Source organism: Trichoderma aggressivum (genome assembly GCF_033847375.1).
Source record: "Trichoderma aggressivum f. europaeum strain CBS 100526 chromosome Unknown scaffold_023, whole genome shotgun sequence".
Taxonomy (NCBI): Eukaryota; Fungi; Ascomycota; class Sordariomycetes; order Hypocreales; family Hypocreaceae; genus Trichoderma; species Trichoderma aggressivum.
In genome coordinates, this window is record NW_026946389.1 from 423,838 (window position 1) to 439,378 (window position 15,541).

At 53.2% G+C, this 15,541-nt stretch overlaps 5 protein-coding genes across 5 annotated transcripts; 3 read left to right on the top strand and 2 right to left on the bottom strand.

Annotated features, from left to right (window-relative positions):
* Window positions 1–84: 84 nt before the first annotated feature.
* Window positions 85–925, bottom strand: Triagg1_6144 (uncharacterized protein; the record flags this gene model as incomplete). Its single annotated transcript, XM_062900736.1, has 3 exons — window positions 85–355; window positions 423–704; window positions 783–925. The coding sequence occupies 3 exons, from the start codon at window positions 923–925 to the stop codon at window positions 85–87; spliced, it is 696 nt and encodes a 231-aa protein (XP_062755001.1).
* A 666-nt stretch (window positions 926–1,591) lies between these two features.
* Triagg1_6145 (uncharacterized protein) lies at window positions 1,592–5,998 on the top strand (the record flags this gene model as incomplete). The annotated part of the gene is made up of 5 exons (XM_062900737.1): window positions 1,592–1,745; window positions 2,290–2,409; window positions 2,490–2,537; window positions 2,592–3,801; window positions 3,856–5,998. 5 exons carry the CDS (start codon window positions 1,592–1,594, stop codon window positions 5,996–5,998), a joined length of 3,675 nt encoding a protein of 1,224 aa, XP_062755002.1.
* A 537-nt stretch (window positions 5,999–6,535) lies between these two features.
* On the bottom strand, window positions 6,536–8,383 carry Triagg1_6146 (uncharacterized protein; the record flags this gene model as incomplete). The annotated part of the gene is made up of 1 exon (XM_062900738.1): window positions 6,536–8,383. The coding sequence occupies one exon, from the start codon at window positions 8,381–8,383 to the stop codon at window positions 6,536–6,538; it is 1,848 nt and encodes a 615-aa protein (XP_062755003.1).
* Window positions 8,384–8,513: 130 nt separating this feature from the next.
* Window positions 8,514–9,619, top strand: Triagg1_6147 (uncharacterized protein; the record flags this gene model as incomplete). Its single annotated transcript, XM_062900739.1, has 5 exons — window positions 8,514–8,609; window positions 8,671–8,771; window positions 8,831–8,988; window positions 9,049–9,298; window positions 9,418–9,619. The coding sequence occupies 5 exons, from the start codon at window positions 8,514–8,516 to the stop codon at window positions 9,617–9,619; spliced, it is 807 nt and encodes a 268-aa protein (XP_062755004.1).
* A 2,549-nt stretch (window positions 9,620–12,168) lies between these two features.
* Triagg1_6148 (uncharacterized protein) lies at window positions 12,169–14,270 on the top strand (the record flags this gene model as incomplete). Its single annotated transcript, XM_062900741.1, has 2 exons — window positions 12,169–12,341; window positions 12,404–14,270. 2 exons carry the CDS (start codon window positions 12,169–12,171, stop codon window positions 14,268–14,270), a joined length of 2,040 nt encoding a protein of 679 aa, XP_062755005.1.
* Window positions 14,271–15,541: the final 1,271 nt, after the last annotated feature.

Sequence of the window (15,541 nt, forward strand, 5' to 3'; positions counted from 1 at the left end):
CTTAAAACCATATGCGTGCTTCAAATTTTACATGTTTTTATTTTTATTTTCTTTCGCTACTGTTCTTTTAAAAAAGTCAATGTCTTAAGGCTTCTTGCCCTTGGTCTTGTTCTTGGCGGTATTCTTGTCCTTGCTGTCCTTAGACTTGAGAGCAGGGAGCGAGAACCGATCACTGATACCCCCCTTCATGGCATTCCAGGCACCGAACGACTTGTCCAGGTTCCACGTCAAAAGCCCGACCCAGGGCTGGACGTTGTAATGTAGCTTCAGGGTCACGTCGGCAGTCTCTGCGATCTTGCCGCTAGGATGGGTGATTTGGTACTTGGGCTTCTGGTTCTTGAGCTTGAGGATTCCTCTGCAATCGCCAGCGTTAGTTGACTTTGGGGAACAATGCATGCACCTATAGAATGTTGGAAACATACCGCTCAGGCGCAATGCTCTTTCCCTCGGCGCTTCTCTTAAGCTTCTTCATGGCCACGGGGCCAATGTTTTGTAAGTGGTCGGCGCTGGGGTTGGTGATGATGCTGTCCCAGATGACGGCGGAGTTGTTGGTGTTGCCGGGGCCGGCCCAGTCTGCCGTTACGTATACGAAAAGTTGCTTCGTGTTCCATGTGAAGAGGGAAGAGAGGTCGGCCTCGAGAGAGAAGCGGATGATGGCATACTCTTCCTTTTTGGAAGAGTAGTAATGGGGTCGGCCCTTGACACTGTTGGTTTGGGAAAGACGAATGGGTTAGATGGGTCAATGTATACATAGTTCTTCTTCTGTTGGAGACCACACATACACTTGAATGTTGTCCGTCTTAATGACTCCGCTGGGAGAGCGAGTAGAGCCTAGATCTGTGGCGGCGATGAATGCGCCCAGGACGAAGGCAACAGTGGTGAAGAAGCCAAAGACATTCTGGAGACGGGTGAAGGAGCTGTGCATGCTGGGCAACAATCTGGAGCGCCGGCAGGACGCAGCAACGGGGTCGAAATCGGTCAATTAGCAGGAGTTGCGGCGTTGTGGAGAGAGTGAGGCTGCCGATGCCATGTGGATGCTGGTACTATCAATTATAGCCAAGCTTTAGTAGCTTAATAGGACACGTCGCTGGGGGGAGTGGGAGTGTCAGCCTTGCAGCTGGGTCCGGGCGGTGATTGGGTGATTGGGGGAGGCTGCGGCTAGCGATGGGCGCTGCATCTAATTTGATAGCCCAAAGTCACTTTGTATCGGATCGATGCCACTAAAGCCAAGATGGGCTGCATTTGTACATACATCAAGTACTTCGGACGGGCAAAATGCGAAGTAAGGGACAGCCCGCCCACCTTTTCCCCCCGGCCATCAAGAGCGAGACAAGACAGCGGCCTGGGCGGAGTGTCGCTTCACATGATTTGTACTTGCATTGCTCCGTCTCCAAGCCCAGGTGCTGAACAGCTGGAGCTCTTTATCCGCCTCTGTCCGTGATATCGCTACCTTACCTGGTACGAGTGACCTCTCTCTCTCCCATGCCAGCCCTCCCCTCCTCTTCCTCTTCTCTCCCTTTTCTCCGAACCAGGAGCCCGAGAGCCCTGGCAGTTGAACGCAACCGGCGGGAATCGCTACGGACGCGAATAAATGCCCTGCGCCCCGTTGCTTACTCGCATAGCATCGATAGAGCGCCGCTTGAACAATGCGACCACAACCGACGACGCCATGTCCCTCTGCGACGACGATAAGCCGCCCAGCGTGACCACGGGCGCGAGAGACGATGCTGCAGGGCCCAAGGCAAGTAAATAGAAGCAAAGCAAAGCAAAGCATGGAAGAGATGAAGGAAGCATCGTCACCCCAGCCTTGTCATTTCCAGTCTCAAATGCGCAGCCGATTTGTCTACATGACCCTCTCTATTTTTATTCAAACCTCTTTTTTTTTCCCTTGTCACCCTTGGTCTCATTTTCCTCAAAATAGCCTTCCATCCTGAGCGAGTCCCCCAGTGGAGGCTTCAAGGCGCGTGGGCCCTGACGCGCTGTGACGCAGTAGGCTATGTCCACTAACTTGCGCCAGCTCACCGGGCACACCACCTCCAGCTGCGCTATGGCCGCTATGATTTTCTGCCTGCCCTGCCTGTGGCCACGGGCCGATTTTGCCATTTCATCGTGGACCCCTCCACTAATGTCTGCAATATGCATAGACCCAACCACTATCGCCGTCGTTACCAAAGATTCACATCCATGTGCAGCCAGAGCCTGTAGCTGTCGGGGCCTCAAAGTAAGCCCATCGCCTCTCTTCCCCTTCACCTCTCGGTCACCCTTCAAGCATGTGCTGAACTCGACTAGGCTGCCCGAATCGGCGCCAAGCGTCGCTAGCCGAAATCCCATCGAAGCCGTTGAAGAAAAATTGCCAGACAGTCACGCGGACCAAGGCAGCGATAGGAAGCCGACAACGAAACGCCCAGAGTATGTGAACTCTAATGACGCCCAATTATTGCCACTCGCGGCTATGCTTATGATTTTCTTCTCCCGCTGACTTGTCTCAGCGCCTTTGCACGCTACCTATCAGATGCAAGCTCGTTTCCAGATTATGGGTAAGGCTTCGAGTCCATCTGATCACTTTCTTCCTTGATTGCTGACTTGAACAGGGACCGGAGTCGCAGAGCTACCATGGGTCCGGAACGGCTGGTTGGTCATGACATTCGGCGAGGGAGCGTTCTGCAGAGTGCTGACAGACGGCGAGCAGAAACAGATCAACAGGCTGGTAGCCAAACCAGTCAACACCCTCAGCGTGCGACGATTTGAGGGCCAAAACGAACCAGATATACCGTCTGCCAAGCGTCAAAAGAAAGACGGCACGCGACCATTTGACTCAACAATGAGCCCATATTTCACGACACCTCGGGCGAAAAAGAGCAGCGAGCTTCACGAAGTCCGCGTTGAGCCGGAGGACATATTTGATATCAGGAGCAGTTCAAGCACGGGAAATGCGGGCGCCAACAATCTATCAGTCGTCGAATATCGGAGCACACTACCGCAGAGTAGGAAAGGGGGTCGGCGACGTAGAAGCCGGACTGGTCTGAATTTGAGTTCCCAGCAGCGCGATGCGGTTGATTCCAGTCCTGGTCCCTATCGGCTTCCCGCGATTTCTACGAAACGAACGCTTATATCTACAATCTCGGACAGTCCAGATGTCCTCAATTCTGAGAAACCACCTTCTGGGCTTCCAGAGGTGGTTTCTGACATCTCTCCGATTCTCAACGTAAAAAGAGAACGGCCACATCGTCCTGGGGACAATTTTGGGCGTCAGTTCAAACGGCAAAAGCCGTCAACCGTCAAGGAACCCATTGATATATCTGAAGATGAACTTCAGGCCGATTCTGCCAAGCACATGGGCCCGAACGAAAGAGAAAGCGCGATCTCACGGTCATCTGGCACTTCGGGTGGCCTTAGCAAGAACCCTATGCGAGGTGACATGCATCACACAATTTTTGGGAAAAGGTCGCGCCGGCCACGATCCGAAATGATAGCCATAACCAGGGCAGTCTGTGGGAAATGGATCTATAATCGCGACGATCGTTTCGGTGCAGTCTTCTTGCATCGAGAAGGAAAGGAGAGTAAAAGACTTGACCCAGTCTTAGAAAACGGTCAAGTATCAGGCGACCATGCTTGGCTAGGCGTTGATCTAGACCAAGTTCGTTCCTTTGGAGTTTCAGAAGTACCGTACCGTTATGGCTTCGTCTTACGCTCGCAATCAGGAGATGCAGGCCCAAAGCTTTATCTGGAGTTCGAGAATCACGATGGCATCGAGGCGTTCTGCAGAATTCTCAAGTCTGTGCCCATCACAGAGAAAATCGTGTATGTCCTGTATGTTCCGCTCGGTGAATCGCGTTGCTAACTTGACCCCTACAGCGCTGGGCTAGAAACAAGGGCTGAGAGAGCATTCGACGAGGCAAAGAACTGGATAGCTTCAAATAGCCCTCCCAAGTATAGCAGCCTAGTATTTGCCAGAGACAAGAGAGAAAACGATACCGACCTAGCACCCCCAAGCTCAGACGGACGTCCAGGATCGACTCGTCCAAAGCTAAAAGACAACTTAATACAGTCGGCCAAGGATTCAAACGATTCCGATGCTTTGAAGCGAGTCGAAGAGATGCTGGATTCCGATATCCGTCCATCTACGAGGTCAGCCAAGGGTACGAATGATGCTGATGCTTTGCAGCGAGTCGAAGAGATGGTGGACTTCGATTTCCGCCGATCTACGAGGTCATCCGCTCCGTCTACCCGCTATCGCATGCCGTCCCCGGTAGGCTGGACACAAGTGAACCCAGACTGGCATGAATCGTGGCAGGCACCGCTCGTATTCCCCCCAACTGGAAAGAATAGGGCGACGGTGGATAAAATTGACATTCCCAGACTAGACGAGAATGAATTCCTAAACGACAACCTCATCAACTTTTACATCCGATACCTCGAGCACAAGATGGAAAGGGAAAGACCTGAGTTGCTACGCAAAGTCTACTTTTTCAGCACCTTCTTCTTTGAAAAGCTAAGGTCTACAAAGGGCAAAATTAATTATGACGGCGTCAAAGCGTGGACCGCAAAGGTAGATTTGCTATCTTATGACTACATCGTCGTGCCCGTCAACGAACATGCCCATTGGTATCTGGCCATTATTTGCAATGTTCCCAATGCCATCCAATCCACCTGGGAGGGGAAAAGCTCAGAAACATTGACAAACTCAACGTCCAATGCCATAGAAGGGACGGATACGCCCAGCTCCCCCAGATTATCGACGGTAGAGAGAGATCTGACAGAAATCTCCTTGGAGGATGGAACTGCGGCGATGGGAAAGCAAAAAGAAGAGACATTCGACGTATCGCAATCGCCTCCTAAGAAGAGGAGATCCGCAGGCGCTGCATCGTCCAGACTTGACCCTTCGCAACCGAGAATCATCACCCTTGACTCACTCGGTGGGCCTCACGCTCCAACCTGTAAAGCGTTGAAGGAATATTTGATCGAAGAAGCAAAGACGAAGAAGGGGATAGACTTGACAACGGTTCCCACGGGTATGACAGCTAGAGGCATACCGGAGCAAAACAACTTTTGCGATTGCGGTGTCTTCATCCTGGGATATATGCAAGAGTTCCTGGCAAACCCCGACGAAGCAGCACGTAAGCTCTTGATGAAGGAAGAACTGGGATGGAACATTCGTCCGTCTGAGCTACGAAATCGCATAAGAGGGCTACTCTTTGATCTTCAGGGCGAACAACAAGAGCACCACAAGCAGCTCGAGAAGGAGAGAAAGCTCCGCAAAGCCAAGAGAAGGTCTATGGCAGGAACGAGCCCGCGAAGTTCTTCTCCGGTCAGATCTGTTGTATTTTCGCCTCCAGTACCAAAGTTACCGGGTGCGTTTCCATCAGACTCTCCGGAGAGCAAACCAGTACCAGGGCCAACGCTTTCCTCATCAGAATCTATACAAGAAGCCGACGACTCGGAAGGCAGAAGCTCGAACAGCAAAGTGTCTCATGAAGCTCAGGAGAAGCCAAATACAATTGAAGAGTTCCGATTCATAACTCCCTTGCCGGGATCGAGCACTAGCCCCCAAGGCACAAAGGACAAAACCTCTGTCGACACTTCCTCTTTCTTCCCCAAGCTCGACAGCCGCTCCAGTAGAGTTGTTGTAGAGCTGAAATCTGCGAGGGGTTATGACAAGAGCGAGTTTGAAGAGCCAACCTTGGTTGACGACGACGAGGTCCAGATTGTGAAAGAGTTGTCAGGCTCCCCATATCCATACGCGCAAAAGGGCAGCTCAAAGGCTACAGAGACGCGCAGGCGTCGACACTCTTTGGTGGAAGTGGTAGAGTCGACAACAAGTCGACCAACTTCATCCTCTCGGGTGCAAAATCAGGAGATTAAGCCTTCTGTCCACGCTTCGCCTCAGTTGAAGCCGCGTCAATCCATTGAATACGACAGTGACCATGGGACCCGCGGAGGACCCAAATACGATGGCATAGACAGATCGGGTAAATCTTCTGGCCAAACAGTACTATAATTCATTCTTGTGGCATTTTATTTTACTTCTTTTATTCCCATTCTATTCTTTTCCTCTCTGGAAATACCAAGTGGCCCGTCATTTCAGTGCGAAGGGGTACACATTGCTGAGACAAGGGGAGTTGTGGACAAACTTTCACTCTGATTTGTTGCCTCCATGCCGCATGCGTTCGCGGGGTTGTTTTAGGAGAAATACGGTTGAGCATAGCAGGGAGCGTCCTTTCATTTTGCCTTTTCTTTTCTTTTTTTGCAGCTTTGTGGGAACTCAACTATGCAGATGAGACAGGTTTGCTAAATTCGATGCCTGGCTGACCAAATATCATGTTGGCGATATAAGTGCAGCCGGAAGCGAGGGAGAGAGATATAACACAAGATAGAGTAATAACAAAGAAGGAAACCCCCTAAGATGATCATCACGGTCTTGTATACATGCATATTTATGTGCCCCTCTTTCAAAAACGTGAAGAAAAAAAAATAGTATATACATGAACCGATGCTGTACGAAAAAAATTCTGGACTTTGCCATTATGTACCCTTTCTATGATTTTGCTGCTTGATGCTTTTCCTCGTCCTCGCCTGAGCCGTCCGCTCCTTCTTCTTGGTCATGTACGCCGTTGGTGGATGCTTTTGGGATTTTGGGGATTTCAAATACCACTCCGCCGTTTCTCACGCCTTTGCCTTTGCTGACGCTCCATCTTCCTAGGCGGTGGTCCTTGGCCACGGCGGCGACGATGCAGACGCCGTCTTGGCCGCGGTCGCCGCGCTCAAACACGGCGATGTCGTTGATGACGCCGTGGACGGATCGGGGATGCGGGTTTTCCTTGCCGCCGTTCTTGGAGGGCGCGCCGTTGGGCTGGCCGTCGTCGGCATCTGCCGGCTTGTCAGAAGCGTCCGGGGAGCCGCCGAGGGTGGCGACGAGGTCAATCTTCTTCTTGTCCTCGGACAGCCGCCACACGCGCACGTGGCCGTCCCAGCTCCCGCTGAGGATAACGTCGGAGTAAGGGATGGTCTTGAGGGCCGTGATCCAGCGAGGGAGAGGGGCGGGGACGGCCTTGCGGTCCGGCTTGACCTCGGCGGACGCGGCCTCGGGCTTGAGCGGCGGGTCCAGGCCGTGGGCGAGGGGCTGGATGTAGACGGGCTTCTTCTTGGAGACGCTCCAGAGGGCGAGGCTGCCGTTGTCGCTGCCGGTGACGAAGAGCTCGTCGTCAATCATGGCGATGCGGTCCATGCTGCCTTCGTGGAGGAGCGACCGGGGGTTGACGCCGGGCTGTGGCTTCTTGTCTACCGCGCCGCCGCGGAAGACTAGCTGCGTCTCCTCGGCCACCTTCCACAGTCGGGCCGTCCTGTCGCGGGCGCCGACGCTGACGCAGCGGTCCTGGGCGAGGGCGTCGATGTCGAGGATCTCGTCCTGGTGGCCGAACAGCGTCTCGATGTAGGCCAGCTCGTCCAAGCTCCAGACCTTGACGGTCCGGTCCTTGGAGCACGAGTAGAGCTGGTTTGTGCCCCTCCGGAACGCCAGTCCCGTTACGGCGTCGCGGTGTTGTGTGAAGATCTTGATTGGCTTGAGAGTCTCGGCGTCGTAGACGATGATTTTCTTGTCCTGTCCTCCGGTGACGACGAACTTGCCGTCTGAGGAGGCGGCAACAGCTAGAATATTGCCCACATGTCTCTTGTAATCCTTATCCTTTTGCTTGCCCGCGTTTCCCTTGATCCACATCTCCAACTCGGGCCTCTTTTTGGGCGGTGCCGGTGGCTTCTTCGGTTTCCGTTTTGTTGTCTGCGGATACTGGTGCTGAGGGAGGTCCTGTATCCTCCACTTGTGCAGGAAGAGATCTTTGGTGGTGGTGTAGACGTAAGGCGCGCAGGCGGCAATGGATGTGACAGAGTTTGTGTTTGATCTGAAGAATGTTTGGCGGATGCTCTCAAAGGCCAATTCCGCGGCCAATTGGCGGTAGACTTTTCCTTTTGACTCGGCGACGTCTTCTTGTAGCCTCTCGGCGATTAGATCTCGATCAATCTCCGCGGCGTCGAATCCAACCTCGTCCACGTGCTCCTTGACGTTGTCCAGGTAGCGCTCGGCCAGCCGGAGTCGCTTCTCGGCGGCGGTTTCGCCCTCGTTGTCAGAGTCATTGTCGTCTTCGTCGTTGGTCGCGTCGGAGGCGCTCAGCTGGCTCTCGTCATCCTCAGAGTCGCTGCCCGAGATTGACTCGTCGTCACGCTCAACTCGCTTCTTGCTGGAGGCGGCAGGTTTCGCGGCAGGCTTCGCAGATCTCGCCGCCGACTTGCCGGGCTTATTTGTAGCGGCGACTCTCTTCTTGGGCGACTCAGGGCCTGTAGGCCTCTTCCTCTTCTTCTGTGCGCCGGGAACTGTGAAAAACGACGACATTGTGGCTCAATCCGCCCGGCCTGCTATCCCACTATGTGTGGTTTCTACCTTCTCCCATTAAGCCCGTTCTGAAAAAAAAAAAAAAAAAGTTCGAGATGGATTGGCCCACTGAACTTTTCGGGACCCACCCATGTCTCGCGGCCGGCGAATCACACGACAGGCCCGGGTTATAGTGCTTCCGGCCCAGGGCGGTCAGCTCGGGCACAAGCAAACGGGCAGGTGGGCGGTTCGTTGACGCGCAGCGCTACAGCCTAGCGGGATGAGGTAGCTCTGGCTGCTGTTCGCAGGCGGGCTGTAACTGTAACTGGAATGAATTGAGGGCAGTTCGAATCTCTGCAGCTCTCCAACAAGATACATCCATTCATACCCAAACACACACAGTCATCATGTCAGTACCTACGAATGCGTCTCGTCTGCGGCTTGTGACGGCTAACAAACTCTCTCCAGGGAGGTTCTTCTGGGAATCACGGGCAAGGACTTTACTCTCATCGGCGCCTCCAAAGCTGCCATGAGGGGAGCCACCATCCTCAAGACATCCGACGACAAGACAAGGGCGTTGAACAAGCACACCCTGCTGGCTTTCTCCGGAGAGGCTGGCGATACAGGTGAGCTATTCCTCAGATTCTGACGCCGTCCGGGGCACAGGGTTTTTAACGATGCACCAGTACAATTCGCCGAATACATCCAGCGAAATGCCCAACTCTACTCCATGCGCAACGAGACCGAGCTGTCACCCTCTGGCCTCGCCCACTTCGTTCGAGGAGAACTCGCCACCAGCCTCCGATCCCGAAACCCATACAACGTAAATCTCCTCATGGGAGGAGTTGATCCCATTACCGGCAAGCCCTCTCTATACTGGCTGGACTACCTAGCGGCGCTGGCGGAGGTACCGTACGCAGCACACGGCTATGCGCAGTATGTGTTTTTGTTTCCCGGTTGTCTGGAAGCTCTGAGTTTTAGGGCTACAGATTTGAACCATCTGCTTGTTTTATTCATTTGCAGGCTTGCTAACTGCTGGCCTACTCTCTGAACAGATACTACTGCCTGTCTCTTCTTGACAAGCACCACCACCCAGACATTACACTAGGACAGGGAATCAAGCTCATGACGATGTGCATAGATGAGCTGAAGCGTCGACTACCGATCGACTTCAAGGGAATGGTGGTCAAGGCAATCAAGGCAGACGGAATTGTCGACATAGAATTCGACGACGACCGTATTGTGAAAAGCGCATAAGCAACAGCGGGTGCTGGAGAAGGGATGGCGTGTATCACTAGAAACTGGCTTGAGCTTGGTAATTAATATACGGCCGCTTCTTCCGGTTCATTCTTCGTCAGCTTTGTCATGCGACTGGTCAAGGTTTGGCGAATGCAGGGCGAGAAGAGGTACACAGTACCTAGTAGTTGCTGTGGGCGGGCACAAGGCGTATACGGTAACTCTGGGAGTTTCCTGGATGCTGGATACACCACAGCCAACGGCTGTTTGATACTTTTTTCAAGGGTTGACGTCTTTCGCAATACCTCAGTGTGTACCATCCTTGTAGCGGCCGACTTGTAGCCATATCTGAGTGGTAATCTAGGCTTCATACTGTGGCTTAGAGCCAGCTGCATGCGAGGACAAGAATGGCCGGATATCTTCACGTAGTTTCGGTCGCCAATGAAACTTGCCTCTATGGTTTGTGTCGAATTAAAATCCCAAATAGGCACGTTTCAGTTACGGTACCGAACCCGACTTTTTTGTCAAGTTTCACCATGGCAGCTTTGAGACATTTCAGCAGTGATACCGTGGTTTCAAACGCAGCTTGAATACTGTTAAATCTCATTCGCGTTATGCTTCGTATTTCTCCGTACGGAGCGTCCACCTTCTGGAATCGTTTGTGATTTATAGTTCCCCTTTGCTTAATGCGTAAGCTGCGATTTGTCGGAGATTTTACCACGCAGTAGCATCCCTCCAATACCAGCTGGTCTACCTTGGTACTCCTCCATGAATATGTGTTTGCCAGAGGCATCTACTACTTTATCGATCTGTGCAACAGATGAAATTCTGCATTGATCTGTATATACCAGCGCCAGGCGCACACGCGGTGCTGGGATGGTAATATGGGGTCTCGTGTTAGATACAGGCAGGTGGCAGTGATCGGATCTCCTTGGGTTGAATCACCGGTACCTGGCAAGGGCCCTGGTCAAACCTTGAATCCTCCCATGTTACGAGGGTACAGTAATACTGACGTAGACAGTCTTGAAAGCTTTGCCATGGCCACTCCGCGATGGTTTGCATTCAACTCACAAGAGCCCTTTTTGACTTTCTTACATCGAGCACGCATGGTGGGTACCGAATTGCTGCTGTTTTTCCAATAAAATCGCCCCCGTTACTGGGATAAACCCGCTGGCTGTTCCTGGCACGGACGGAGATCTGGAAGATTCCCCCACCCTGTCAGAGCAAGCCATCCAGGTCTGGGATCTGTGCCGTATTACAGGGCGTCCGTCCGCTAGAGAAGCACAGCAGAGTCGTCTGGTGTTGGGATTAATTCCATACATCCACGCTGATTCAGTTGGGCAAGTAGTATTACCTAGAAGCCCAGCTGCAAAGACTTGGTTCACATGCCCGGGGTTTACAGCATTAGCCTGCCTCCTTTTGATTGCAGCGCATATCATCCACGAATGCGCGTGTACATGTCCGTCCCACTTTCTGCAGGTGGGCGAGGCGGTATTCACTTGAGCTGCACTGCACCTATCGGTGTAAGCACGTAGGCATCAAACGAATATGCTGCGTGCTGATTATTAGGGCCCCTTGCTGGTTGGTCCGGATACAGCACTAACAATCATACACGTACAGTGAAAAGTGTCGTAATGAACAGGCTGGCACATGTCAGGCATCATGATAAGGGTCTCGCCAAGTCCAGACGAAAGGGCCCGACATTCCCCAAACCCTTCTGGCCCGGCACCAAGCCGAACAAATCCCATCCCCCGAAAGTCTCTTGTTCTCTAGACCGGCAGCCAGCCTCGCTGACCCCGAAACACTAAATCCCCCGTAGTGGCGATTCGGATAGAAGCCATGAGAATGTTCATCTGCCAGAAGGGAGGAAACCATCGGTCTGCCCAGTAACGTCACAAGCCACAGGCGCCACGGCACTGCGAGGGATGGTTCAGGTACTGCCCAGGTACCGCTGCACCGGCGCCTCGTGCATGGCCAACTCCGATGTGCGCATGCTCACGTGACTTGGTACTTGCAGAGTACTCTCTCGGTGGCTTGCATCCTAAAAATTTCTGACCCCCCTCGGGCACTAGCCGCTTTCTGGTCCGCCTGGAGACTAATTTTTTTCTCGCCTTCGCCTCCAAGGCTCGCCGTCCCTTTTCTCTTTTTCTTTCCCACAACTCAACCCTCCCAACACACAAACCTCTCATCTCCATCTCCCTCTCTTTTTTTTCATCCTCATACTTTCTCGAGGCATTTTCGTCTTTCCTTGGTCTTTCCTTTGAAGATTCTGCGTGTTCTTCGACGGAAAGTGCAAGCACAAGTTGTTTACGCGTGCCCAATTTAATACAAGTCGGAGAAAAAGAAAAAAACAAACAACAAAAAACAGGGAACTTCTGTTCTTCCCGTTTCTTTCTCTTCGTGTTTTCTGTCTCTATTCTTGCGGACAGGCTTCCCTACTTCACTCTCATTCATTTTGCGAGGGTGATTTCCGATCGACCAAGTTCGACGATTCCATTCGCGATTTGCGAACAAAAAAAAAGTTGATTACAACGATTCAAGTCCCTATTCACCGGAACCCAACTTCCAACATGGCGGACCAACTCAACATGAACGGCCTCGACCTCGGCGGCGAAGGCGGCCAGGCGGCTTCCCAGGCACGCTCTTACATCCCGCCTCACATGCGAGGCCGTCAAAGCGCCCAACCCCCCGTCAACGAGGGCGCCCCTCCTGCCGCCGGCTTGAACAACAGCTCCTGGGCTGGGTAAGTACAAAGCACATGATCTCTCCTTCGCAATCGAGCAACGCGACTAACATTGATAATAGTAACAACCAAGGCTTCAGCGGCGGTCGACAGGGCGGCGGCAACTGGAACGGCGGCGAGGGCGGTGGTTTTCAGAACAACCGCCGCGGCGGCGGTGGAGGCTGGGGTGGTCGTGGAGGCTACTCTGGCGGCGGCAGTGGTGGTGGTGGTGGTGGTGGTAACTTCGAAGGCCACGGCGGCGGTAACCACGCTGCCCGTGGCTCTGGAGATGGACAGTGGCGTGACGGAAAGCACGTTCCCGGCCCAGCTAACCCCCGTGTCGAGCGCGAGCTATTTGGCACCGCCGACGATCCTTCCAAGCAGCACACCGGTATCAACTTTGAAAAGTACGACGATATCCCTGTTGAGGCCTCGGGTCGCGACGTCCCCGAGCCTGTCCACCAGTTCACCACCCCCCCTCTTGACGAGCACCTTTGCCGTAACATCGAGATGGCCCGCTACAAGGTCCCTACTCCCGTTCAGAAATACTCCATCCCCATCGTCATGGGTGGTCGTGATCTCATGGCTTGTGCCCAGACTGGTTCTGGCAAGACTGGTGGTTTCCTTTTCCCCATTCTCTCTCAGGCTTTCATCCACGGCCCTTCTGCTGTCCCCGCCAACGCTGCTGGACAGTTTGGTCGTCAGCGCAAGGCCTACCCCACGTCTCTTATCCTTGCCCCCACTCGAGAGCTTGTTTCTCAGATCTACGAAGAGTCCCGAAAGTTCGCCTACCGATCTTGGGTCCGCCCTTGCGTGGTGTACGGTGGTGCCGATATTGGTTCTCAGCTTCGCCAGATTGAGCGCGGATGCGATCTTCTCGTCGCCACCCCCGGAAGACTCGTGGATCTCATAGAGCGAGGCCGCATCTCCCTGTGCAACATTAAGTATCTTGTGCTCGACGAGGCCGATCGCATGCTGGACATGGGTTTCGAGCCCCAGATCCGCCGTATTGTTGAGGGTGAGGACATGCCCAACGTCGCTGACCGACAGACTCTCATGTTCTCGGCCACCTTCCCTCGCGACATCCAGATGCTCGCCAGAGATTTCCTCAAGGACTACGTCTTCTTGTCCGTTGGTCGTGTCGGTTCTACCTCTGAGAACATCACCCAAAAGGTCGAATTCGTCGAGGACATTGACAAGCGCTCTGTTCTCCTCGATATCCTCCACACTCACGCCGGTGGTCTGACCCTCATCTTCGTCGAGACCAAGCGCATGGCCGACTCTCTGTCCGACTTCCTCATCAACCAGAGCTTCCCTGCCACCTCCATCCACGGAGACCGAACTCAGCGTGAGCGTGAACGTGCTCTCGAGTTCTTCCGTAACGGACGCTGCCCCATCCTGGTGGCTACTGCTGTTGCTGCTCGTGGTCTTGATATCCCCAACGTCACCCACGTCATCAACTACGACCTTCCCACCGATGTTGATGATTACGTCCACCGAATTGGTCGTACCGGCCGTGCTGGAAACACTGGTATTGCTACCGCCTTCTTCAACCGCGGCAACCGTGGCATTGTCCGCGAACTCATCGACCTTCTCAAGGAGGCCAACCAGGAGATCCCTCCCTTCCTTGAGGCTATCGCTCGTGAGTCCTCCTTCGGCGGCGGCGGTCGCGGTGGTCGCTCTCGCCCCGGCGGCGGTGGCCGTGGCAATGCCAACCGTGATTTCCGCAAGTTTGGCGGCGGCGGCTTCGGTGGTAGCGGCGGCGGCGGCGGCGGCGGCGGCTTCAGCAACCCCCAGCAGGGTGGTGGCTTCAGCAACTATAGCGGAGGCTCCCAGGGAGGCTCCGGCTATGGCGGCGGCGGCGGCGGCGGCTACGGAGGCGGTTACGGCAACGGTGGTGGCAGCTACGGCAACCCCGGCGGCGCTGGAGCCCAGTCCTCGTGGTGGTAAATACTCACGCTCTCGCATGATGGACATATCGCTGTGTCCCATCATTGTGGCTCCGGTTTCAGCCACTACTCTTTTTTTCTTCGTTTTCACTTTTCCCTTATCGTCATTTATTTTATTTGCGCAACAATTTTGCTTTGATTAAATCGGTTATTTCACATTTACGCATCATGTCATTTGTTTTCGACGACACGGCGGCATCATGACCTGCGAAGGCGGAAGAGTGCCTTTTTTTTATTTACTGCAAAGGGCAGTAACGGTCAGGGGCATTTCACGACGCATGTGATAGATTGCATTTCTTTTGATTTCAGCATCCTCCCTCGCTTGATACCCTTAGACCGAGAATAGAGGAACTTAACGACGCTGGCAGAACGTGGTGTTGAGAGATCTACGGTTGTTAGATCTGGACTAGGACATCACGGTTTTTTTCATGTTTCTGCTGTCTACGAGGGTTTCCTCCCCCCGCAGGGCATTTTCTCGCTTTTCATGATAGAGGGTCATGCTATCGCCGTGGCATACATAGACAAAAGTGGATTTACTCGGTTCTCTGGTCGGAATTACTCGACGGTCTCCCAACGGATTGGGACGGAAGAGAGAGCTTATGAGCATAGACTGGGAATACAGATGGCCTATAGGTCGGTTTCTCTATTTCATTCGAGAGCAAAGAACTGGGCCTCTCGACGCTAGTTATGGATTTTGGTTGGGAGGGCATGGATCAAAGGCTCTCGGCTCTTTGACCGTCATTAGCACAATGGAACGCTTCGACTCGGCCGAAAGGGTGCCGAGTACGCAGCCTTGAAGGAACAGGGTCTTTGGGAGTTTTTTTGTTCCCGTGATAGACAGACAACCAGAGCGGACTGAGGAGTCCCAAGTAAAAAAATAAAAGGTTTTGCGATATAACTATGTGTGGTACTACTGCTACTGTGATGTGACTCTGTAATATCTTAATGTCTCTTCCGTTACGCGTGACGTATTTGATTGATGTACGAGGAATGACGCAAGATTACTTTGTGGCCAGATGTCTGCTCCTCCATCCTTGCTATGAACACTACTAAGGTATCTATCTCATCATGCATGTTGTCGAGGTTTTTCTTCTCTTACTACCCTGGACGTTTTTCTTTTTCGTTTTCGCTTCTCGTTGGGCATTTGTTCTCCGCTCCCCGATTGAAGGAAATCTAGATTGAAAAGCTATCTGTAATCTGTAATAATTTGTATGCAGTCGGGGTTATTCATAAATGCCACCTTGCTAATCTTGGGCCTTTGCTGCGACGGTA